At 35.7% G+C, this 26530-nt stretch overlaps 1 protein-coding gene across 12 annotated transcripts in view; it reads left to right on the top strand.

Moving 5' to 3' along the window:
* Positions 1-26530, top strand: part of EVI5 (ecotropic viral integration site 5) — a 235403-nt gene that overhangs the window by 191022 nt on the left and 17851 nt on the right. For 11 of the 12 annotated variants that reach the window (XM_086717566.1, XM_086717556.1, XM_086717559.1 and 8 more), the window contains one exon: positions 9845-9940. The exons of the other annotated variant lie outside the window; for it this stretch is intronic. In XM_086717566.1, coding sequence (XP_086573692.1) covers positions 9845-9940 — 96 coding nt within the window. The remainder of the gene's footprint in view (positions 1-9844; positions 9941-26530) is intronic. 12 annotated transcript variants of the gene reach the window in all.

Below are 26530 nucleotides of genomic sequence, written 5' to 3'. Positions count from 1 at the left end.
CTGACAGGTGTAAGGTGGTATCTCATTGTGATTTTGCTTTGTATTTCCCTGATGATGAGTGATGTGGAGTATTTTTTCATGTGCCATTTGGCCATCTGGATGTCTTCTTTGGAGAAGTGTCTATTCATGTCTTTTGCCCATTTCTTCTATGTGTTTTGGGTGTTGTGTTTGATAAGTTCTTTATAGATTTTGGATACTAACCCTTTAACCTTTATGTCGTTTGCAAATATCTTCTCCCATTCTGTCTGTTGCCTTTTAGTTTTGCTGATTGTTTCCTTCGCTGTGCAGAAGTTTTTATTTTGATGAGGCCCCAATAGTTCTTTTTTGCTTTTGTTTCCCTTGCCTCCGGAGACATGTTGAGTAAGAAGTTGTTGCGGCCAAGGTCAAAGAGATTTTTGCCTACTTTCTTCTTGAGGATTTTGATGGCTTCCTGTCTTACATTTAGGTCTTTCATCCATTTTGAGTTTATTTTTGCATATGGTGTAAGAAAGTTGTCCAGGTTCATTTTTCTGCGTGTCACAGTCCAGTTTTCCCAGCACCACTTGCTGAAGAGACTGTCTTTATTCCATTGGATATTCTTTCCTGCTTTGTCAAAGATTAGTTGGCCATATGTTTGTGGGTCCATTTCTGGGTTGTCTGTTCTGTTCCATTGATCTGAGTGTCTGTTCTTGTGCCAGTACCATACTGTCTTGATGATTACAGCTTTGTAATATAGTTTGAAATCTGGGTGTAGCTTTCAATGTGTACTGATTTTCAAGCCCCATTCCCAGATATTTAAAATTCATTAGGTGAGCAATAGATTCTCTTAATCCATGTGTTTACAAAACTCCCAACAATAATCATCTTTGGCAATCACTGTTTTAACCATTTCCTAGATTGTTGTTTATATTATTATATTCACTTACCTAGCCATATATTTTTTAAATGGTAAATTTTATGTATATATTTTATCAAAATACCTAGCCATATTTAAAAAAAAATATTAGGTAGGATGTTTTTATTGAAGGTAACAGAAAACTCAATTCTGGATTTATGTATGGCTTAAATAATAAAGGGGCTTTATTGGTTCATGTACCTGAAAAGTCCAAAAGTAGGATATACTTAAGGAAAAGTTTGATTTGGGCTCCAGCTTGTTGCATTAGCCATGATTCTGAAAGCTCTGCTTTGCTTGTCATTTTTTATCCTTAGGAGGTTTTTTTCATCGTGTTAAAATGGCTAACAGATGAGCCTTATATGTACTTGCATAATATGCAGAATAAAAAACTGTAACCCATAATTTCCGGTAAAAGTTTTAAGAGTCACACAGCTTGAGCAAGACCAGAAGTAGTCACAATGCAAACAGATCTGATTATCCTGTTTGGTTTAAACCCTACCTACCAATCAGAGCCTACCTATGGGGTTAAGGATGGAGATAATTCCTGTACTATGACCACTACATAATAAAGGAGAGAAAATAGATCTTGATGTAACAACCATAAAATCTACTTGAAAATATTACAGAGATGAACTGTAACTCAGCTTGCTCTAAAATTAGATTGTTTTAATAAAGTAATTTATGGTATAATATTACTTTTCAGTTTCTTAAGTTTCTAGTAAAAAAGTGAAGAAAGTACGAATCCTAGAGCAAGAGGTAGGTTTTAAATTAAGTACAAGTAACCTTGGGAAATAAATACCTTTTCACATATAGAAATGAACTACAGTATAGACTAAGTGTTTGCTTTCTAGAGGGAGAGGGCATGTATTATTTTTTTTATTGATGTCTTCTCCAAGTATTTTACTATGAAAATTTTCAAACATACAGAAGTTGAAAGAGTTCAACAGAGAACATCACAAACCCACCACCTCCATTCTAGTATTAATATTTTTGATATTTGTTTCACCTGTTGCTTTATTAGATATGTGTCTATCCACCATTCTAGCTATATTTTTTTTTTTCTGAGAGCTCAGGAGTGCGAGTGGGGAAAGGGCAGAGGAAGGAGAGAGAGAATCTCAAGGAGGTCCATGCCTAGCATGGAACCCCAGTCAGGGCTGGATCTCACCACTGTGAGATCATGACCTGAGCCAAAATCAAGAGTTGGATACTTAACCACCTGAGTCACTCAGGGGCCCCTTAGCTATCTTATTTTTTGATGCATTTCAGAGTAAGTTAAAGTTGTTATACTCTATCCCTAATTACTTAAACATGCATATCTTTAGGTTATTAATGACCTTTTGACTCAGAGACTTATACATGGAACTCTATGGCTTAAGGCCTCAATATGAATTAGATTATTATAGATATCATAATGGTAATTGCTAAAATAATTACTGAAAGAAAGGTCCGAGAGTAAAAGTGCATTTAAGTAAACCTTTTATAAATATTACTTTATGTTCTCTTAATATAAAGTTTCTTTTATTGCATGACAAAAAGTTATATATTTAAGGTGTGTTCAGTGAAATTATAGAATACCAAGATTGTTGATGTGTTGGAGCTCTTTAAGTTTGTTACTTACCTAATGAGTTTTGCTTAGGAAATCACTTAACTGGCAATCTGTTGTTATCAGCTAGACCAAAAGAAAATGCAGGTTACTGGTAAATTTATTAGTGTAGCTGACATTTTCCCACCTTATCAGAAAGAACTATGTAGACATTGCTTGAAAATAGAAAGGTATAAAAATTTTTGCAAAAAATAATCCTAAACATTAGATAATTGAATAAATTGTCTCAGAAGTGAAATTAAATTGTTATCCACTTTTTAGAATGTAATAGTTAACTGGATTTTTTTTTTTTTTTTTGGCACTGTAAATGTGTAGTTATTTAGTTACCTGATTTCAAGAGAGTCCTTAAAAGGGTTCAATTCATCATTTAAATGAGAACCCATTTGCAGAACATAAAAACCACAGACTTAGATAAAAAGTTATTTATACATTTTAATTTATTAAATAGCACTTAGGACCTCTCTGACTTCACTTCAGTTTTTGAAATATCAGCTAGATTTGCTTAAAGCAGCCTATTCAATCAGAATACCTTAGGCAGAGCTTTTTGACTGGTGTGTCTGTCACACTGGTATGCTACTAATATGTGACAAGTGTGCAGGGATGGGGGTCACTTCTAGAGTGCAGAGCTGCTTAATTACCCTTCCTTTGCCCTCAGTTTAATCAGTATGCCTTACAAGCTGTTGTTACAAACATTAAATTTCTTTATTGTAAAATTTCTCAACTGCCCAATTTTTTTTATTAAATATTGCCTTTCCTCTAAAGAAATCAGGGTGCAAAACTTTGGCTAAACCTTACTAAGACTCACCTTTGGGGGAAACATCTTTGGAGTCAGTCACTTTTTTTGTTTTGTTTTGTTTTGTTTTGTTTTGTTTTTGTTTTTTTAATCTAAATGCTCTCTATACACAAACTCAGGACACCAAGATCAAGAGTTGCAGCCAGGTGCCCCGCTTAGTCACTTTTGTAAAACACATTTAATGATTTGTGTCTTGCCAGACTGTTTATCATGCAGGTTTCCCTACAGGAAAGAATTGGTATTAATTATTGTTAGTGGTCATTCAACAGCCTTTCAGACCTAAAGTATTTTGCTTTCTTGAACTTCTGTCTTGGAACATTAGAACTTACCTTGGGCTTTGTCATTTTATTCGCCCTGAGAATTTTATTTTGTCCTGAATGATATTATTGCTATGGGATATCCAAAATCCTCAAGAACTTTACCTTCACTGGGGACCAGATTTAGAGGTACCTTTTCTAAATCTGATTCTAAACCACAAATATCTAGCCTTTCCATCACATCCATAAGGATTTCTTCCTAGTAGTCAATTGCACTTTCCATTTAATCAGCAATTATTTTCAAGGTAATTAATATGATATGATGCTAAAATTAGACTAAAAAGCCATCAAAGAGTACAGCTGAACACATATACCCAAAGTAGCCCCCTTTGGAAGTATATTTACTTAATCAGTTGCTGCTGCTGCCATTTATCAGGTCACATACAGGATTTGGAAAATACCTTCTATAAGGATAATGACTATTTATTTTATGTCAGCAAATATTCTCTCTCCATATTTTTTTTCTCTTTTCTACATTATTTTCTTCCTTCTTGACTCACTACTTATTCCTAATGCTTGACATAATCCTTTCCTACTTTGGGAATATACAGGAGTGAGATGGAGTAAGTCTAGAACCAAGGAAAATTATGGGAAGGGGTAGTCATGAAACAGAGTGAATTTGGGTGATGGGTTTATTAGTCTTTATTATATTACTCTTTTGTTCTGGTTTTGAAATATTTTATTTAAAATGGGGAGTGGATAAAAATCAGATGCAGGCATAATTACATGTAAGCAGTATTAGACAACTATAAACTGATAATATGAGTCATTAGCTTAGGGCCATAAATGAAAGTATGCTTTAGCATTTCATCTTAATTTTTTTCTTTTTATATTGCAATTCCCATTGAAATAAGTGTGGGCTAAAATAAATAACTCAAGTAAAGTTTTGAAACAAATCCAAGAAAGCTAATTTGCTTGATCCTTTGCATAAATTCCCATATATTCTTGCCTCCTCAGGCAAACTCATGTTTAGAGTGCTGTGGGGGAAAAATGTGTCAACTGTTTATGTAATTCTTAGGCAATTGTTGGTTCACTCAGTTAGGAATAATAGTTTCTATTACACAGAGGTGTTGTGATGATTACATGTAAAGAGCTTAGAACAGTTGTTAGCACATTGTCAGCCCCAATCCCTCTCCATCAGGATTGTACAAGAGAATTAAATCCTACAGAAAATAATCTGAGTAACTATTTTCTCAGTTCTTCTAAGTATGGTACATAGTACCACTCTAGATGCATAGGAGGAAAGTTAAATTATTACATACAGTGATGTTTGGGCATTAGGACTTAATTCCTTTGGGGAACCTCAATTGAGAACGTCTGATAAGTGTTCAAGATATGTTAGCTATTATTACTTCGTTTACAAGTGACAGAAACCCATATTTAAACTGGTTTAAATAATAAAGGGACTTCATTCATTCATATACAGTAAAACCTTGGATTGTGAGTAACTTGTCCTGTAAGTGTTGCACAAGATGAGCAAACATTTCTAATAAATGATAAACTTGATAAATGAGCAATGTCTTGCAATACGAGTAGTACATGATGTCAAATGCCACGTGATCACAGCTGAGACAATTGTGTCTCTCTCTCTCTGTCTCTGGAATTGTGGGTGATCGTCTCCCATGCTTGGATGCTCAGTCTCAGACCACAGTGTTTGGCAGAAATCAGTGATTTTTCAGAATGTTGGAAGGTGCCCACAACTGACACTAGTGTATTTTTGTCACTTAAAAGCACCTATGGATGGACAGTCGTTCGCTTTTCCATACAAGAGTAAGCTTAGGAATACTTTGCTTTATACCTAGGTCAGGCTGCCTACAGATGTAGACCCTTTCCTCTGCTGCCGTATTGCCAGCTGTATTAAATAATTTACAGTATATGACAAGAGTTTATTAATACTGTACTGTAGTCAACATCTGTGTGAGCATATACAGTGGTCCCCATGCAGAAAAAGATTCCATTGAGCCAATAGATAACAGTGATTCCATTAGTGATAGTGAAAATCATCCTACACAATAACCCTCTGTGAACCAGCCACAAAGCTTTTCAAAGGTAAGTGCATGTTAATTTATTTTTCCGTATGTTTTGTATTTTTTTTATTATTTTGTATTACAGTATTGTAATCATTTTTATATGAACATTTTTGGGTTGTGGAACAAATCATCTGAGTTTCCATTATTTCTTATGGGGAAATTCGCTTTGATATACAAATGCTTTGGATTACGAGCATGTTTCCGGAACAAATTATGCTTTCAAACCAGAGTTTTACTGTAAATGAAAAAACAAGTAGGGAAGGCTTCAGAGATGGTTTGATTAGGATTCTGAGTCAGTATCTCTGCTGTTTTGGTTCTGCCTTGCTCTGGTCAAACATTTCTTCTTTGAGTATAATTGACACACAATGTTATACTAGTTTCAGATGTGCAGCTTAGTGATTTGGCAAATTTATACATTACTCTGTGTTCACCACAAGTGTAGCTGTCATCTGTGCCATGACATTGCTGTTAGAATATCATTGATTATATTCCTTATGATCTGCTTTTTATTCATGTGACTTACTTATTCCATAACTGGAAGCCTGTATCTCCCTCTCCCTTCACACCTTTTGCCCAACCCCATAAACCTCCCTTCTGGCAACATCAGTTTGTTCTCTGTATTTGCAGGTCTGATTCTGCTTTTTCTATGTTTATTCATTTTTTCATTATTTTTTTTTTTAAGATTCTACTTACGTGTAGAGTCATATGGTAGTTGTCTTTCTCAGCCTGACTTAGCATAATAGGTCCATCTGTGTTGTCTCAAATGGCACAGTCTCATCCTTTTTTATGGATATGTAATAGTCTGTTGTGTGTATGTATTTGTGTGTGTGTGTGTGTGTGTGTATACATACATTACATACACACACATACGTACTACGTCTTCCTTATCCATTCATCTATTGATAGACACTTAGGTTGTGCTCTTCCTGGCTATTGTAAATAATGCTGCAATGAACATAGGGGTGCATATATCTTTTTGAATTAGTGTTTTTGTTTTCTTTGGGTTAATACCTGATAGTGAAAATACTGGATCAAATGGTTATTCTTTTTTTTTTTTTAATTTTTTTTAATGTTTCTATATTTTTTTGAGAGAGAGAGAGAGAGACAGAACATTATGGGGGAGGGGAGGAGAGAGAGACACACACAGAATCCAATGCAGGCTCCAGGCTCCAAGCTGTCAGCACAGAGCCCAATGCGGGGCTTGAGAACCTGTCAACCTGATCATGACCTGATCCGAAGTCAGGCGCTCAAGTGACTGAGCCACCCTGGCACCCCTCAGATGGTCATTCTATTTTTAATTTTTTGAGGAACCTCCATACTGTTTTCCACAGTGGTTGTACAAATTTACATTCCCACTAATAGGTCATGAGGATTCCTCATACTCCACATCCTTGCCAACACTTGTTATTTCTTGTCTTTTTGATTCTAGCCATTCATTCTGACAGGTGTGAAGTGATACATTATGTGGTTTTGATTTGCATTACCCTGATGATGAGTAATGTTGAACATCTTTTCTGTGTCTTCTTTACAAAAATGTCAAGTCCTCTCCACATTTTTTAATTGGATTATTTGGGTGTTTGGTGTTGAGTTGCACAAGTTCTTTATATATTTTGGATATATATATATATATATATATATATATATATATATATATATGTAAAAGTATATATATATATGAATGAAAAATTTTCTTATTAGATATATTGTATGCAACTATCTTCTCCCATTCAGTCAATAGGTTGTCTTTTTGTTTTGTTTTTGCCTTTTTGTTTTGTTGATGATTTCCTTTGCTGTGCAGAAAGCTTTTTATTTTGGTGTAGCCCCAATAGTTTATGTTTACTTTTGTGTTTGCTTTTGTTTCCCTTACCTTAGAAGACATATCTAGAAAAAATGTTGGTACAACTAATGGCAGAGAAATTACTGTCTGTGCCCTCTTCTAGGATTTTTATTGTTTCAGGTGTCCCATTTAGGTCTTTAATTCATTTTGACGTTGTGTGTGTGTGTGTGTGGTTTAAGTGGTTCAGTTTCATTTTTTTGCATGTAGCTGTACAGTTTTCCCACCACCATTTATTGAAGAGACCATCTTTTCCCCATTGTATATCTTTGTCTCCTTTGTCATAGATTATATGGCTATATAATAATGGGTTTATTTCTGGAGTTTCTATTCTGGGGTTCCATTAATTGTATGTCTATTTTTTTTGCCTGTACCAAACTGTTTTGATTACTACAGCTTTGTAGTGTGTATCTTCAAATCTGGCATTGTGATACCTCCTGCTTTGTTCTTCCTTTTCAGTATTGCTTTGGCTCAAGCTAGTATTTCTAACTAAAATTTAAAAATATGTATATATTTTCTTAAATACAGGCTAGTGGCTAAAAATCATAAGGTGTCTGTTGACTATGTTTATGAAGCCTGGCACATTTGGAATATAATTATTAAATTAGTAATTTTTTTTAAGATTTTATTTTTAAGTAATCTCCACACCCAGTGTGGGACTCAAACTCACAACCCCGAGATCAAGAGTCACATGCTCTACCAATTGAGCTAGCCAGGTGCCCCTAAATTAGTTCTTTGCTTAGGTGATTATATGTGATATTCATGTGTTCAAACATATAAGAAAAGTTTTAAAGCCTCTAGGAATAATAGTTGTTCTTTATATCTATACAAATATTAGTTAACTGCTTCAGCAGGCCATATTCTAGTGAAAGGTTTTTAAGACCGGTGACCAAAAGGAGAAGAACAAAAAAACAAAAAGAGTGGGCTTATAAGAATAGCTTGTTGAAAGGATTTGAACAAACTAAAGTTACATAAGAATGCAATCGGGATGGCAAGGATGGCAATCGGGATGGCCAGGCGCCCCAGATTTTTTTAAAAGTAGGTTTTAGGGGCGCCTGGGTGGCTCGGTCGGTTAAGCGTCCGACTTCGGCTCAGGTCACGATCTCGCGGTCCGTGAGTTCGAGCCCCGCGTCCGGCTCTGGGCTGACAGCTCAGAGCCTGGAGCCTGTTTCCGATTCTGTGTCTCCCTCTCTCTCTGCCCCTCCCCCGTTCATGCTCTGTCTCTCTCTGTCTCAAAAATAAATAAACGTTAAAAAAATAAAAATAAAAATAAACCTATAAATATTCAAGTAGCACTAAGATAACTTTTATAGAAACTAGAAAGCTCTTTCAAATCGAAATGTGTATCTTCTCTGTAGGTACTGATAATGAATGATCTTGAAGTTGGATTCTTAAGAGATAATAGCAAGTATAGAACAGTGTTCATAGTGTCTGTAGTATTAGTAGAAATATGTGTGTGTATGCAAATGTGTTTCGATACATATGTACAAAATATCATGGGAAGATTACAATAAAAAACAACTGTGATTGTCTTTATGGAAGGAAACCAAGTGATGGGTGACTGTTAAAAGTAAACTAGTACTTTGTTGGTATCTGGAGTTACTCAGTAGTTTTAATAGTTGTCTCTGGATCAGAGCTTCTTAACATTTCAAGCGTCATCACATGGCTTTTAGAAGTAATCTGGCAATATAAAAAACAACTCATTTTTCACTCTCTAATAAGCCCTATGTCTTAAAAGTCACATTTGTTTTCAGATGGTATATGAAAAGGCAGCTTCCCCCCTTCCCAATTTATATCCCTGGAAAATGATCACATATGGTTCTGAAACTAGCTGTTAGGATTCGAGCACCTTTTAATCAGCTATATCTAGGACTCCTGCCATACATTCCTAAGGTAATTAAACAAGAGATTCAGAGCTGTCCTTCCCCTTTTAAGAGTGTTTGCAGAACCTTTTCTTTTTTCTCTTTCTCCTCTGTTTGCCACACAAAAGCTGATTCCCATGTAGCTGTGGGAGGCTCACTGCCTTATCAACTGAGCATTGAATCTCTTGTGGTATGGATAGAAAATCATTTATCCTCAAAGTAAGAAAATGCCTTTGAAATTCTAAGGTAATTTTTTCACTAGTACACCATTCAACTGTTGGTTTCTGAGAGTTTCTCAAAATGTACATTTTATAAGTTGTATTTGTTATAAACAACTTCCCTAAGCATTATATAGAAATAATCAGTATAAGTTACTATAAATTGCTTTTCAGAGATAGTTTGAGAACAGGTTTGTTCAGAATTTAGCTAGTTAAAGGATATGCCCTTATGCTGTCCTATATCTTAAAGTATTTGAGTACATGCTGTGAAAGTTGTCTCTTGTTTTTGGTTTGTTTTATTGTCATAAAACAGAAAGAAGAAGGAAAGCTTCAAGGACAGCTTAACAAGTCTGATTCTAACCAGTATATTAGGGAACTGAAAGATCAGATAGCAGAGCTGAATCATGAGGTAAGTGATCAAAATTTTGATCTTCACATATTTCTTTCTTCCTTCCTCTGTATTGTAACAACACTGTATTACTGGTTATGACAGACTCTTTCCTGATAAATATTTTCTGTGAATCCCTGATTATAATTAAATAATAATATTTTAGAAAATTGTCTTCTTTTTACCAAAATTTGTTCTATTCCAATATTGAGGATTAATTTTCCTTAAGCCTTTTTATGGTGATCTAAAATGCTTAATTAATATTTGCATGGCAAATATTTTTTTTAGTGTAATCTGAAAACCTTTGATAGTTTGTTTGTCTAGGTGTCAAAGTTACTTCAGTTGACGTTTTCTTTACACCTATAGAATAATTAGCGTTATTTACCGTTGTGGATAGAGGGAAGTCTTTTTACTTTTGTCTTCTTACTCCTTTCATGGTGGTATTACTGAGATTGCAAAAAAAGGATACTTGCCTAATATCAGTTAACAGATTTCTTAGTACCTAAACACTTTTTAAACTGGCACTACCTTGAATCTGTGAAATGTAACTCATGAAATTTTCAGATAGTATTATTAAGAACTCTCCTAAGTAATTTAAATTAATGTGCTTTGATTAGAGAGATACTTTTTGTTAATGTGGCTTTAGGTCAATTTCCTTGTTTTTTATTATTTTCTAATGGTAACTATTTATCTAAACATGAATACAGAAGCTTGTGTCTTACCTTGAATTATTTGTACAGTAAGGTTTATTCACAGTGATAAGATTTGAATGGGTTATATAAGCCTTATTTGTTAAGAAAGAAATTCATTTTGCCCACTAAATTAATTTAAACCTCAAAGGAAAAAGTTTGGGCATTACTCTTTCCTGGTATTACATCCTTCAGTTAAAGTCTGAGTGTTTTGGGTAATACCTCCTGGAGGTAATCAATCTAAGTAAATTCTGAATGAAGAAACAAAACATTAACAAAGTTGATAAATCTTAGATGTGGTTTAATTTAACTTGTCCTGAAATTTCAGTGGTTATTCCTGTCATTTGCAACCATGATAGCATTTGAGGGATTCAGGATTATGAATAATCTTTACTTATTTGTTTGTGTGCTTTTTTATAATCTGTTCTGATCTAAGCTATGTGTGAAAGAACAAGTTACAGATAAGATGTTCTGGAAAGTCTTATTGTTTTGAGAACCGTAGGAATTATTCCTTGTATTGAAAAGTTTTTCTCAAAGGAAATTTTGTCTAGAATAAAGCAATCTTCCCCTTATAATTTTGACTTAGAGTGATAAGGAACCTTTAATGTTGGTAAATTAAGAAAACTGTATATGGATTGACTGTATTTCCAAGCATAGTCTAAAAATCACCCAGCAAACATTAATTTTGCATGTCATAATCCTTACCTAAAAATGCTGTTCTCCTCATCAGGACTGGGAAAAAACTGTTCACAAGAGGTTTTACTTTAATGTCATTTTTTATGTGTGGCCTGTGAAAAATAATCTTTCATCTTACACAAACATGGAAAGAAAATCAATAGAGTAGAATTTTCTACTGTTAAATTTTCTACTGTTATTGTATAAATTAAAAACTAGAACAGCTTGTGGCAAGATGCTAATTTTGTATACTCATACTATTCAAAGTACACAGGTCCTGGGCTTAAGCAGGCCCCAGTGAGAAAACATGGTAGAGAAGAGGGTGAGTACAGTGTAGGTGGAGACCACACAAGAATGCAGAGGTGAGAGTGACTGAGCATGGGTCTGGGAGTTTAGAGGCCAGACTCTTAAGAATTAAGAATTAATGTGGGTAAATTGTGGGAAATAAGGGTAGATTAAATAGAACCAGCTTATGGTGAATCTTCAAAGCTAGAAGAGATCAAATTTCCTAGATAAAGTGAAACCATTATAGATCTTTAGTTAGAGGTTCATTTTCATTATGTTTCCTGAGCAGATTTTAATACCTTCACCTGTTTCAAAGTTTTATAATTAAGGAACGGATAAATGAAAACAAGTGTAAGTTTAAACCAAGATAATAGTTGTAAGTACATTTATTATACACATTACTATTTGTTGGACCAGCTTCTCAAGAGGGTTAAATAAGGAATCACTTTTTCATTCTAGTGATTTTTCATTCACAATACGGGGGGTGGGGGGGGCCTTAACAAAAGTCAGTCTGATCTCTCCAACTTAACTTTTGCCTGTATGCTAGAATTTGCCAGAATCTTTAGCTTTCAACATAAAAATTAACTTTCAATTATTAATATTATTGAACATGTGAGTGTTGATACTTTCTTAGCTGATTTTTATACTTCTCAAAATGTTGAAGGAAATGTTGCAGATTGATCTTCCTGAAGGGATAGCAATTCTGTACTTGTTATAACAATTGTGATCACTTAACTTAGTCGGCTCTATGAAATAGTAGAGAGGATTAAGTGGGTTATTTTTTATGACTGAATATAGTGTAGATCTGTAAAAAAAAACATTAGTAGTTACTATTTATTGAGTACTCTCTATTGGTCAAGAATTGTGTCAGACAGTTCATATTTATAATTAGTAACCTTCATAATTATCCCACATGATGGTGGTATTCTCAGTTGAATTAGATTAGAAAATATGTCATCAATATTTAAAAGTCTAAAGAAACTCAATTAATGACAATATTTTAACTGTGTTGTTCCTCCCTGACACATTATTTTGCATACATCCAATAAGTGAATTCTGTAAATGACCTAGCAGCAAGAGCTCCCTTTCTCTCCTTGCTAGCATTGCAAATGGAGATTTATCTTCACTTCCTGCAGTTTACTGTGATCCATCCAAATGCCTTCTCTGGCTCACAACCCCTGCAGTTTCTACCATCACTACCTAATTTATGCTTTTAGTTTTGCCTACTTCCCATAGAAATTTTTTAATTTGGAGACTCTTATACCCTACCAAGACCCTCAGAGAAACCACTGTGGAAATCCTTGATGCCCCAGATGTGGCAAGAGCCGTGGTTAAATTCTCCCTTATCCTTACATCCTGTCCTCATATATACATAGAAAATACATACATACATACATACATACATACATACATAGAAAAGAACCTGTGTCCCAACTCAAGTGTGTTCCTTATTCCATCTTCCTTACCTCCTACCCTCCCATCCGTCTGTCATCACAGCTCCTACTAGGCACTAGGTTTAGAACTAAAGATTAATTAAAGATTGAAACAATGCATATCCCTCAAGGGGCTCACAGTCTAACAACAGAGATAGGTATTCAAATAAACAAATTGCAATACATAATGAAAAATATGGCATTTAGTAGTTACCATTTAATAGTCATTGTGCCAGACACTCCTAAATGTTATACTTACATTATTTCTTTTAATCTTCACAACATTCCTATGAAGTAAGTAGCATCATTATTATTCACATTTTACATGTAATAAAACTGAGGTTCTGGGGTATTAAATAACTCCCCATGGTCATATACTAATTAGTAATAGAAATAGAGTGTTAGTTCAGAGTATATGACTCTAAGCCCATTCATGCACTTAACCGCCATATGCTATAGTCTGCTTTGAAACATACAGGAATAAAATAATAACAGCATCTGGGGTGGGTTTTGAAAAATGAAAAGAAATTTATCAGGCAGATTGGGCATCAGGAACACTTAAGTCAGATATATAAACCAAAATTGTAGTTTCTAGGAAATTTGAATAAGCCATGTACTTTTGCAACATAGGTCTGTCTTCTCATAGCTACTGATCACTAAAGACACAGAATACTTTCTGAATGCCAGGAAAGGGATCTAGAAGAAGGTAGAAGATTATTCTCATTTAGTAGCCAAAGAAAATATACTCAGGACTCAATTTAGGTGTAGACATACTGAGAAGTATAATCCTATGCCTCAGTCAAATTACCAGTTGACTAGCTTCTCTGGGTCCTTTGGAGCCTTGCTACCATTTACAGTGTTTTATAGGAAAATGCATGCTAAGCAGCTGATCTGAGAATGTTTTTGAATATAGATTATATATTTTCATTTGTTCTTGATGGTGATATATTCTTGTGGATGTTCTAGGAATGGGTAAATTTATTCCAGTCTAAAGATAGTTCATTTATTTTAAAAGTTAAATGTTTTTCAGTTAAACAGCTTTGCTGAATTTTTATGATGTCATAATAGTTTTAATGTACTTTATGTCCTTAAGATCTCATGAAAGTAATTCTAGTTATATTTGTTTAGTAGGTTTTCTACATAGAGCAAGTTTTCTCTCTTTTTTTAAATGCTTATTTATTTTTGAGGGGGGGAGAGAGAGAGAGAGACAGAGCGCAAGCAGGGGAGGGGCAGAGAGAGAGGGAGACAGAGAATCTGAAGCAGGCTCCGGGCTCCTAGCTGTCCACACAGAGCCCTACTCCGAGCTCAAACTCACAAACCACCAGATCATGACCTGAGCCGAAGTTGGATGTTTAACCGACTTAGGCGCCCCCTTTCTAGTAATAGTTCGTAAACCAGGTGTAGATACTGGTTTTAATCTTCACAATTTTAATCTTCACAATTATCCTGTGAAAATCATTATTCCCATTTTATAGCTGAGAGGCTAAATAACATGTCCACAGTCACATAACTAGTAAGTAGCAGAAGCTTGAATCAGGACTTTCAGTTGACTCCAATGCATTAAACTTAGAATGAAGTAGAACCAAAACAAACTATATATTTTTTTTAAAAAAGAAAAAACCTTCAAAGCATTTTTGTTGATCAATAAATACCCTGCGTTGTTCTACACATAATGAAGCGAATTTGTAAATGATGCAGAGTAGCAAACTTCAATTTTGTGAGACACAGAAAACTATAGGAGTGTAATATGGAGCCATGAATAAGACCCATGCAAAAATGCATACCACAGAATTATCAATATATTTCTTAATAAGTGGTCCTCAAACCAGGCTCTAAGGTTTTCAGCACTCAGCACCAAAAAAGGGGGAAATGTCACTTTAAACATTTCAGAGTGAATGTGTAATGAAAACAGACCAGTTGGTTAGGAGAGCCACAACTATTCCTTATGGTAAGACCAAACAACAATTTTTTCATTGTTTGTTCCTAAAGGAAAACCTTCTAGTCTGATCAACTATGATAGACTAGCTATTATCCTTAACTTTCTATGATATAATGGGTTCATAATCATAAAAATTGAACAATTTAAATTTTTTTTTTTTTTTCAACGTTTATTTATTTTTGGGACAGAGAGAGACAGAGCATGAACGGGGGAGGGGCAGAGAGAGAGGGAGACACAGAATCGGAAACAGGCTCCAGGCTCTGAGCCATCAGCCCAGAGCCTGACGCGGGGCTCGAACTCACGGACCGCGAGATCGTGACCTGGCTGAAGTCGGACGCTTAACCGACTGCGCCACCCAGGCGCCCCAAAATTGAACAATTTAAAGAACAGGAACTCTTTATAAACTTTTGATAGAAGTATAACATGGAGGAAAGTACCCAGGTAACAAGTTTAAGTTTTTAATTTTTATATAAATGGCTTCTTATATATTCTTCTGTGTCTTGCTGCTTTTGTTTAAAATTGTGAAATTCAACCATTGTTATTTTTAAATGTAGCTATAGATTGTTTAGTCTCATCACTGTATAATTTTCCTTTGTGTAAATATACAGTTTATCTTTTCTGTTAGTGAACATTGAATTATTTCCAATTTGATCTTTTAACATTGCTGCAATGAAGACAGTTCATATTGTTCCACATCTTCATCGACATGTAGGACTGTTGGTCTTTATCTAATTTTAGTCATTCTTTGCCTGTGAAGAGGTTTCTCATATGGTTTTGTTTTTTTTTTAATGTTTTTCTTTAACGTTTATTTATTTTTGACAGAGACAGAGCATGAATAGGGGAGGGGGTGCTTCAGAATCTGAAGCAGGCTCCAGGCTCTGAGCTGTCAGCACAGAGCTCAATGTGGGGCTCAAACCCATGAACCATGAGATCATGACCTGAGCTGGAGTCAGGTGCTTAACCGACTGAGCCACCCCAGACGCCCCTCTCATTATGGTTTTAATGTGTACTTCTCTAATTACTAATAAATTGAGAAACTAATAAACTAATAAATTAATAAACTAATAAATTGAGAAACTTTCCCCCCAGCACCTAGAACAGTGTTGCCATATAGTTGGTACTTCATGAAAAAAAAAATTAATGAATAAATGATTACAACAAAAGGCTTTGCTAATAAGGTAACATACAAACTGTGATGGGAATGCTAAGAAGCTTCCTGATGTACAAAAATCAGTGAGAAGAACATTCCAGGCAGAAGAGAAAAAAATAGCAGAAAGATCTTAGAAGAAAATGTAATGGACTTTGTGAGAAATCATACTAATGTGGCTGGAGTATAGTAGAGGATGGGGGAAGAATGGTAGGAGATAAGATTAAAGAGGTAGATAAGGTAAAATCCTATATATTGCTTTATAAGCCAGGAAAAATGTTTGTGTTTTATTCTTGGTTCAGTGGGAAGCCTCTAGATGTTTTTTTTTTTGTTGTTGTTGTTGTTGTTGTTGTTTTAATTGTATTTGAGAGAGCGAGAGAGAGAAAGAAAGTGCAAGCAGAGAAGGGGGCAGAGGGAGAGAGACAGAATCTCAAGCAGGCTCCATGCTCAGTGCAGAGCCCGACTTGGGGCTCGATCACATGACCATGAGATCATGACTTGAGCTGAAATCAAGAGTTGGACACTTGGGGCACCTGGGTGGCTCACTTGGTTAAGCATCTAGTTCTTGGTTTCAGCTCAGATCATGATCCTGTGATTCGTGGGTTCAAGCCCCACATTGGACTCTGTGCTGATAGCATGAGCCTGCTTGGGATTCTCTCTCTCTCTCTCTCTCTCTCTCTCTCTCTCTCCCCCTTCTTTCTGCCCCTCCTCTGCTTATGCTCTCTCTTCTCTCTCAAAAATAAATAAATAAACTTAAAAAAAAAAGAGTTGGACACTTAACTGACTCAGCCACCCATGCACCCCAGCCTTTGGATGTTTTTGTTTTGTTTTGTTTATTTATTTATTTTGAGAGAGAGAGTACAAGTAGGGGAAGATCAGAGAGAGAGGGAAAGGAGAGAATCCCAAGCAGGCTCCACAGTGACAGCACGGAGCCTGATGTGGGGCTGGAACTCATGAAGGGTGAGGTCATGACCTGAGCTGAAACCAAGAGTCCCATACTTAACCCACTGAGCCACCCATGTGCCTGCCTTTGGATGGTTTTAAGCAAAGAGTGATGTGATCTGATTTGCCCTGCCTGCTGTATGGTGAATTGATTGTAGGAGAGCAAGAATAGAAACAGGAAAATGGAGGCTGTTAAAATAGTCTAGGTAAGGGGCGCCTGGGTGGCTCAGTCGGTTGAGCGTCCGACTTCGGCTCAGGTCACGATCTCGCAGTCCATGAGTTCGAGCCCCGCGTAGGGCTCTGGGCTGATGGCTCAGAGCCTGGAGCCTGCTTCTGATTCTGTGTCTCCCTCTCTCTCTGCCCCTCCCCCGTTCATGCTCTGTCTCTCTCTGTCTCAAAAACAAATAAATGTTAAAAAAAAAAAATTTATTAAAAAAAATAGTCTAGGTAAGAGCAAAGGTAGCTTAGAAGCATGGGAGAGATAGAATTGTTAGCAACATGAATATATTAGAGATATATTTTAGAGATTGAGAATTTGCTGATGGGTTATAGGAGGGACATAAGGTAAAATAGTGACTCCAGAGATTTTTGGCTTGCCAATTGGATGATTGGTGCCATTTACTTAGGTTGGGAAGGGTAGAAGATCAAGAACTCTGTTTTGTTTATATTAAGGTTGAGATTCCCGTTAAACATGAACATGAAAATAGTGAAGTGGGCTATGGATATGTGAATATGAGGTTCTAAAAAGAGGTTAGGGCTAAAAATAGGTAGTCATTGGAATGTTAATATTATTCATAGACAAAGAGAAGGGGGTCCAGGAGCAAGTTCATGGCACTCTTGACCTTTAAGACCAAGAGAGCCAGCAAAGGAGATAAAAATTACTGGTCAGTTGGGAGGGAAACTGGCAGCTGTGGATATAGAAGCCCCAGAAAGGAGACTTTTAAGAAGGGAACATTTCAACATAGGTATTTTAATTAGATTTTAAACTTCCCTGGTCCTCTTGAAGAATGAATTTATTAAGAAAGATTTCTTCAGCATTTTTTTTTGTCATTTATCAGAGAATGATGGATGATTTATGAAAGAAGTTGACAGGAGGAATTGTCTGTCACTGAACAATTACTGAGCACCCTCTCCCTCCCCCCCCCCGCCACTTCCTGAAGAACTTAGAGAAATGTAAGCTATTTTAGGACAAACCTGGCCAAAAAATAAAACACGATTATAGGATGCTGTAAATAATATATAACCCAGGTAGGTGAAACCAACTTTCATTTTAAGGATAGCCTTTGTGCTGGTTCCCAGTACACAGAAGGTCTTCTGCCATCTTCCTGTCTTCTTTGTTGAGGAGGCTGTTTAAGTTATCATATGTTACAAGAATCTTCTTTTGTTTCTACTAGCCAAGTACAAAATTAGAAGTTTGAGTTAACAAATAGAAATCTAAACAAAGCCCATTCTGAAGTTTGGCTTAGAAAATGTTTTTACATAGAGGCCCCTGGATGCCTCAGTTGCTTAAGCATCTGATTCTTGATTTCAGGGTCATGATTTGAGCCCCACATTGAGCTCCGTACTGGGCGTGGAGCCTGCTTAAGATTCTCTCTCTCCCTCTCCCTCTCCGTCTGCCCCTACCCTTGCACGTGCACTCTCCTGCACACTGTCTCTCTCTCTCTTTCTCTCTCAAAGGAAAAAATGTTTATATGTGAGTACTCCTTTTTAAATTTTAATAACTGTTGATATATGCTTGAGCTATAGATTTTAGTTAAATATCTACCAAAAAGCATTTTTAATGTCCTGACCATTATTAATATGTTTAATATTTATACTCATTTGTTATTAACTAGAATTTTTTCCAGTGAGGAGCTTTCAGAATCAAATGACAGACTGCCCTTTTGTAACTGTTTGAATCTTTTTTCCTTGCTCTATATTCTTCAGTTTAAAAGTCATTTAGTATATGTGCAAAGCAAGCACCAATTTAAAAGTAGTTAATAAAATCACCTGGACTTGACTTTTTTTTAAAGACTCTTGGAGACTCATTCAACATTGATCTTCATCTAGGCTTTAAAACAAGAATATTAAAGGTAGAAAAGAGGTTAGTAATTTGGCTCTGTAGTTACTGGCAGCTGTTTTTTTCCTCTTTATTTCAAACTGAAATATCGTTTTTGGTTTTTTTTTTAACCATGTGCTTATTCTGTATTGACTGTTTCTACCAGTCTTTATTGCCTTTTAAATCTTGCAAAACTCAGTATTTTACCTAGTTTACAGAGGATAACCTAAAATAGAGTTGATATTTTTACAAATTGCTATGATAGCAACAGTGTACTGGTAGAGGCAGAAATAAGGAACAAAAACAATGTTTTCTTTTGTATTGATGTCTGTTGAATCTTAATTTTAAAATTAATTGTTTAAGAAAAATTTCAATACATGGAGTTATAAGCTTTTATGTATGTTGTTACAGTAAAAAGTGCCATGTTTCTGATGTGGCAACTTCTTAATAAAAGAACATATTCCCTTAAATTTGTTCTTTCTCTAGTTAGAGCAATGTAAAGTATCATACAGGAGCTCACACAAGCCTCACTGTAGGTAAATTGTTTTTCTTTGCTGCCAAAAGATCTCATGTAGATGCAAGATCGTATTTGTGCTCTTATGAAAATTGCTTTAATACTCTTGAATTAAATGTTTAGCACTGTTTTTAAATCTTACAGTCCCCATTTGTAGATAAAAAAATTCATTCTTAATGACTTCTTTACATTAATGTTATTACTCCTATTCCTCTTATATGTTCCATTAAATCTTGGGTAATTAGTTTATCTTATTTGAAGTCATAAGATAAAAAAATTATACAATACTTTATGTCTGCAATAATATCACTGTGTGGAAGACTTAAAGCTGAGATTTCTGACTGATAGTATTTTTAAGCCAGGCATGTTCTTAAAGTTTATCTAGTTTTTCACTTGATAAATGAGGAAGCTGGGGTATAAGAGTTAAGGGACTTACCCAAAGTTACACAGCTAGTAATGGAAGAGACGGAACTACTGCCCAGGCATTCTGACTTCTGTTCTGCTACATCCCACTGCCCTACCACAATCCTGCCGACCCATTTACTTGTCACATGTTAGATATAGTAGGAGTTCCATAAGTGTTTAATTAAATTAAAATTAATTACATCTCACAGATGGGAACCTACTGTCTAGTTAGTAGGACTCTACTGTCACCTAGTATTTTCTTCCAACATCGGTTCTGGACTTCTCTTCCATCTGAAAGTGGGGAATTGGTCTGACTTAACCCTTCTATTTTGCTTCAGTTTCCACTGGGTGCTACTAAAATCTTAGCTTTTAAATATTAGATGATTTTCTGAAAATAGAAGCAACTGAGATTTTATAGCCAAATTTGACCTTCCCAGAAACAGAGAAATAGATAAAAATAGTTAACCTAATTTCATATATGCCTATCACTTATGAAATACAAGCTTACCCACGGACATATATTAGCTCAGCTATTCAATACATCCTTTTGCAAGAGTTTGTTTAACTTGTGACCAAACTTCCAGCAATTGTTTCTGCATTAAATTTTTAAAATCTCCAAGGCTATATATCTTTCCATTCATTCTTTGCCTCTAAAAAGAATATGTAACACATAGAAAATCTATAATAATCCCATATAGGACACCTTACTTTTGATTCAAGACTTTTAGACCATTTTCCAGTTTTGTGCTCTATTCATAGGACAGTATTCTACCCAATTACATGCCTCTGTGTATCCTGTTCCTACTATAGGTAAAACAAGATGTTTAAATTTGCTAATGAAAATATGTATTTCTGATTATGATAATTTCATTAAAGAATGGGAGTTGAATCATGAGAACATGACAAAAAAGATAGGTCTGGTAGAAGAGAGTAATAAAGAGAGATAATGAAATCACTTAAAAAAAGGAAAATTAAAAACAAAAAACAGGATAAGAAAAGGAATTAGACCCTAGTGAGGATGAGATACCCAGGAAAGAAGACCCTTAGGAGTATCAACTAATGTAGGATACGACTCAAAAAGAGTTAAGAGATTTCTAGGATGACATCTGGTGAGCAGTCAATGTAGAGAATATAGACTCAGTCAGAAATGAGGGATTTGAATCCAGTACTCAGAATTAAAGAATCAAGTAAATAACCTCAAGAGATAATGTCTCACTGGCCAAGGGACAGAACCAATTGGAATTGTAAAGTCAGACTTGGATATGAAGCTGTGTCAGATGGGATATTTTTCTGATATTGTGCCAGATGCTATGCAAAGTACAGTGTAGTCTTATTCTCAAGGAATTTACAATCTAATGGGAGAAAGTGGAAAGTTAATTTAACAAAGACTGTATGGTTGGTACAAACAGTGAGTAGTAAATAGTTCAGAAATGGGAGATAACATAGCACATAATTTTGTTTGTTTTAATTAATGGTTGTTGTACTAACCTTGATGCTTACCGGCAAGCCAAACTGCAAGTTCCTTGCAGAGATTGTGTCTTATTCAGCCTTATATTTCTTAGAGCCTTTGAAGAATCCTAACACTGTACTATGAACTCATGGATTCAGTCAGTTCTCTTGGTGTTCATGTTGTCCTGAATTTGACGAGTGGAAACTCTTTCAAGTATCTTTTTTTTTTTTTTTTTTAATAACCAGTATCTTTTTTTTCTACAACTCCATTAGACTTTGAACAATTCTGTGTTTTCTGGCACTAAGTGGCAAGTTTTTACATAGTACTTTACATTAATTGACAACAGCTAGATTTTCAAATGCATAATAGTGAGACAATGCCTATTAGTAGTAATCTGTAAATTGCTTAATTAATGGTTCCAACAGTTAAATTGGAAATGTAAGTCATGAGAAACCACTTGAGGGAAACTGGATGTTAAATACATACCAGTTGGGTTATAAGAAGTAAAAGCAGATGAAAATAAGCATGTTTAAAGAATTGGAACTAACTATAAAGCCTGTAGTGGCAGGTTTTATAGTTGCTTATAGCAGTTCTTAAATAGATTTAATCCAATAAGGGTACAAGAGATTGATTCTGTTAGCATTCCCATGAAAACACCATCGAATAGCATATTCTTAGATCTTAGATATGAGGAAAGTAGGATATAAATGCTTCAAACTATTTCAGTAACCTATGTAGTACCAATACGATGTTAGCATGACTACTGTATTAAACGTATTTGTTGACATTTAGAGTGGAGCTAATAGGATGTGCTTAATCATTTCTTTCAGCCTGACTTGGGCAACCAAATGAGCTAGATTTTAAAGTCCAGTGAACTTACTCAAGTACTCAGGTTTCAAGATTTGAGTATTTATTTAAAATTTTTTTCATTTATTCAGAAGCTGGTTATCCCTACTCTTCATCTAACTCTTTCTCCTTTCATTGTCATGCCAGTATTTCTAAACATATCCATAAGATGGAGAAGAGGGGAAAAACTATAGATATATGTGCAGTTTATCAGGTTCTTAATAGCAGTTCTAGATTTTTTTTTTTAAATTTATTGTCAGATTAGCTAACATACAGTGTATACAGTGTACTCTTGGGTTTGGGAGGTAGATTCCCATGATTCATCACTTATATACAACACCCAGTGCGCATCCCAACAGGTGCCCTCAATGCCCATCACCCATTTCCCCTTCCCCGCTCCCCAGTCAACCCTCAGTTTGTTCTACTCATTTGAGTCTCTTATGGTTTGCTTCCCTGTGTGTTTGAAACTATTTTTTCCCCTTACCTTCCCCCATGGTCCTCCGTTAAGTTTTCTCAAGTTTCATATGAGTGAAAACTTAATGATATTTGTCTTTCTCCGGTTGGCTTATGTTACTTAGCATAATACCCTCCAGTTCCATCCATGTTGTTGCAAATGGCAGGATTTTGTTCTTTCTCATTTTGTTTTTTAGGTTTAGAAGTTTAGTTTTTGTTTCTGAATTTCGTGTCTTTATTCTCCAAAAAGAACTACTGCAGGTGGTTGGGAACCATCATTTATAGAGCAGTGGACTTATCCAGGAGACCTGGATTCTAGACCTACTTCTGCTGATTAACTGTGTGACCTTAGGATTCCAATATACTTCATATATTTATTCAGTCGGTAAGCATTTGAGCATCATTTAGCTCCCAGGTATGCCTCAGACCTTGGCTCAGTTACTGCATCCTTAAGCAGTCATGCTAAATAATCTTTAAAGTGCTTTCCATCCCAGTCCTATGCTAGGTGTATAAAAGTCAAAGTCCCAGTTGTTAAGGAATTCAGACTGGTAGGGAGAACAGTCAATATGGGCAATGCTGCATTAGAACCACATGGTGCCATGGCCTACAAATGTGTCCTAAAACCTCTGGGCATGGGACTGCCTAAAGTTTGAAAGGGGAGCAGAAAATAGCCAGGAAAAGGAGAATAAAAGAGTGTTTAGGCAGAGGCCATCATATTCAAAGGTCTGGAGGCAAATAAAGAGCTCAGGAAAGAGAGAAGAAGCAGCTGTAAAAGCAGAGAAGGGACGCCTGGGTGGCTCAGTCACTTAAGCATCCAACTTGATTTCAGCTCATCATGATTTCCTGGTTGGTGAGTTCGAGCCCTGCATCAGGCTCCTCACTGACAGGGCAGAGCCTGCTTTGGATTCTGTCTCTGTCTCTGCCCCTTCCCTGCTCGCTCTCTGTCTCTCTGTCTCTATAAATAAATAAATAAATAAATAAATACATACATACATACATACATACATACATACATACATACATACATACAGGAAAATCAGTAGGCAGGGATGCTTCTGAAACTGGAGAGAGAGCCTGATCAGTTTGTTTTTAGTGTATGATTCTGAAAATAGCATTCAGAGAGATTGATCCAATGGCTAAGGGTAAAGCTTTCTTAATCAAGTAAGAGGAAATCCACAGAATAGAATCTTCTTCCTTGATTATGTTTTGGATTATATTCTCTTTAAGATGTTGGTCCAAATGATGCATTTGAGAGCCAATTTGAATTTTTTCAGTTTAATTTACATATTTTCTTCCTGTTATCACTACCCAATACTTCATACTTGGTTTTTAGTGCTGTATATTCTTAAATGTAACAGTCCAGTTTCTTCAGCTATGCCAAGATTTTGAAATATAGCCAATCATTTTGAAACCTTATTTTCTTTGCATCAAGTAATTCAGTTTTAAAATGCTAGTTTTTAGAGGTACCTGGGTGGCTCATTTGGTTAAACATCCAACTCTTGATATCAGCTCAGGTTGTGATCTCTCATGAGATCCAGCCCCGCATCGGGTTCTCTGCTGAACATAGAACCTGCTTGGGATTCTGTCTCCCTCTCTCTCTCTGCCTCTCCCCTGCTGTGCTCTCTCTCAAAATAAATAAATAAACATTAAAAAAAAACATAAATAAAATGTTAGTTTTTAAAAGAAACAATAACTTAAGTATTGGCAGTTTTTCAAACTAGTAACATTTATAAATGTGTTCTTCAAACTTACTAAGTGTCAACTAAAGGAGAATTGATAAAAGATGAAGAGCTAGCTCCCTCAGATTTACAAAAACTAAAAATTTTAAATTGTGGTTGGAAGTCTTTGGTGCAGTAAATCATGTGCTTTTCATGGACCCTATCTCACAGATGCAGTTGGATTTGAGATAATCAGATTTTCACTCCCCATGAACTGGACAACTAAAAACATCATACAAATAATATGTGTCAGAGACTTAGTGCTACTTTGCTGCCTGTCTGATTTAAGTTGTTGTGGTCAGTCTGAGGAACCTGTGATATGATAAGATAGCATTCATGAGGTCATGTGGTTTGCAAGTGCCCAATCTTAACTAAGCAGTCTATGAGTACCTCAGAATGAGGAAGAAGCATACTAACCTTTCCTGTTTGGCTTTTAAAATAGTGTAGGTCTGTGGCTATATATATTTATCATGTATTTTTAAAATTATTTTTCCATCAGGAGTTAATTTTAATTTCCTGGCAAAAAGTGAATGCTACAAATACATTTATCTTTTACTTAATACTTCTGTCTAAAGCATTAAATTTTTTACTGCAAATATTTTCATCTATTAAAATGAAGCTGGGGTGTCTGGGTGGCTCAGTTGGTTAAGCATCTAACTCTTTTTTTTTAATTTTTTTTTTTTAACGTTTATTTATTTTTGAGACCGAGAGAGACAGAGCATGAACGGGGGAGGGTCAGAGAGAGGGAGACACAGAATCTGAAGCAGGCTCCAGGCTCTGAGCTGTCAGCACAGAGCCCGACGCAGGGCTCGAACTCACAGACCGTGAGATCATGACCCGAGCCGAAGTCGGCCGCTCAACCGACTGAGCCACCCAGGCGCCCCAAGCATCTAACTCTTGATTTCAGCTCAGGTCATGATCTCACGGTTCATGATTTTGAGCCCTGCTTGGGCTCTGCTCAGACTGTGCAGAACCTACTTGGGATTCTCTCTCTCCCTCTCTTTCTGCCTCTCCCCCATGCACACGTAATCTATCTCTCTCTCAAAATAAATAAACTTAAAAAAAAATTATTTTCAATGTGGCAATATCTCCACTGGAAACATGCCCATAAAATGACTATCTGATTTTTATATATATGTATGTATGTGTGTGTGTGTGTGTGTGTGTGTATGTATGTATGTATAAACAGATTTATTTGAGCTATAATTCACATACAGTTATGGTTCATCCATTTAAAGTGTACAACTCAGTGGCTTTTAGTATATTTACAGAGTTGTGAAGCTATTGGCACAATGTTAGAACATTTTTTATCACTCCCGAAAGTAATACCATTCCCATTGATAGCCATTCTTCATTTCCCCCAAGCTCCCTTCCTGCAACCCTAGGCAACCACTAATCTACTTTCTATCTCTGTAGATTTCCCTGGATATTTCATTTAAATGGAATTATACAGGGGCGCCTGGGTGGCTCAGTCGGTAAGCGTCTGACTTCAGCTCAGGTCATGATCTCACAGTTCATGAGTTCAAGCCTCGCATTGGGCTCTGTGCTGACAGCTCAGAGCCTGGAGCCTGCTTCAGATTCTGTGTCTCCCTCTCTCTCTGTTCCTCCCCCACTCACACTCTGTCTCTCTCTCAAAAATAAATAAACATTAAAAAAATTTTTTTAATGGAATTATACAATATGTGGTCATCTGTGACTGTTTTCTTAGCATAATGTTTTCAAGGTCCATTCATGTTGTAGCATGTATCAGTACTTCATTCCTTTTTATTGCCTAATAATATTCTATCAAATGGGTATACCACATTCCGTTTATCCATTTATTGTGTGATGGATATTTGGGTTGTTTTCACTTTTTGGCTGTTATAAATAATGCTGATGTGAACATTCATATACAAAGTTCATTGTGACCATATGTTTTCATTTGTCTTGAGTATTACTTACTAGTAGAATCACTGTGGTTTAACGATTTCAAGAACTGCCATAGTGTTTTCCAAAGCAGCTGTACCATTTTATATTTCCATCAGCTGTGTATGAGGGTTCCAGTTTCTCCACATCCTTGCCAATGTTTGATATTATT

Source organism: Puma concolor, chromosome C1 (genome assembly GCF_028749965.1).
Source record: "Puma concolor isolate L17-30 chromosome C1, mPumCon1.1.hap2, whole genome shotgun sequence".
NCBI lineage: Eukaryota > Metazoa > Chordata > Mammalia > Carnivora > Felidae > Puma > Puma concolor.
Note: the sequence above shows the minus strand (reverse complement) of the source record. Positions and strands in the feature narration are given on the sequence as shown.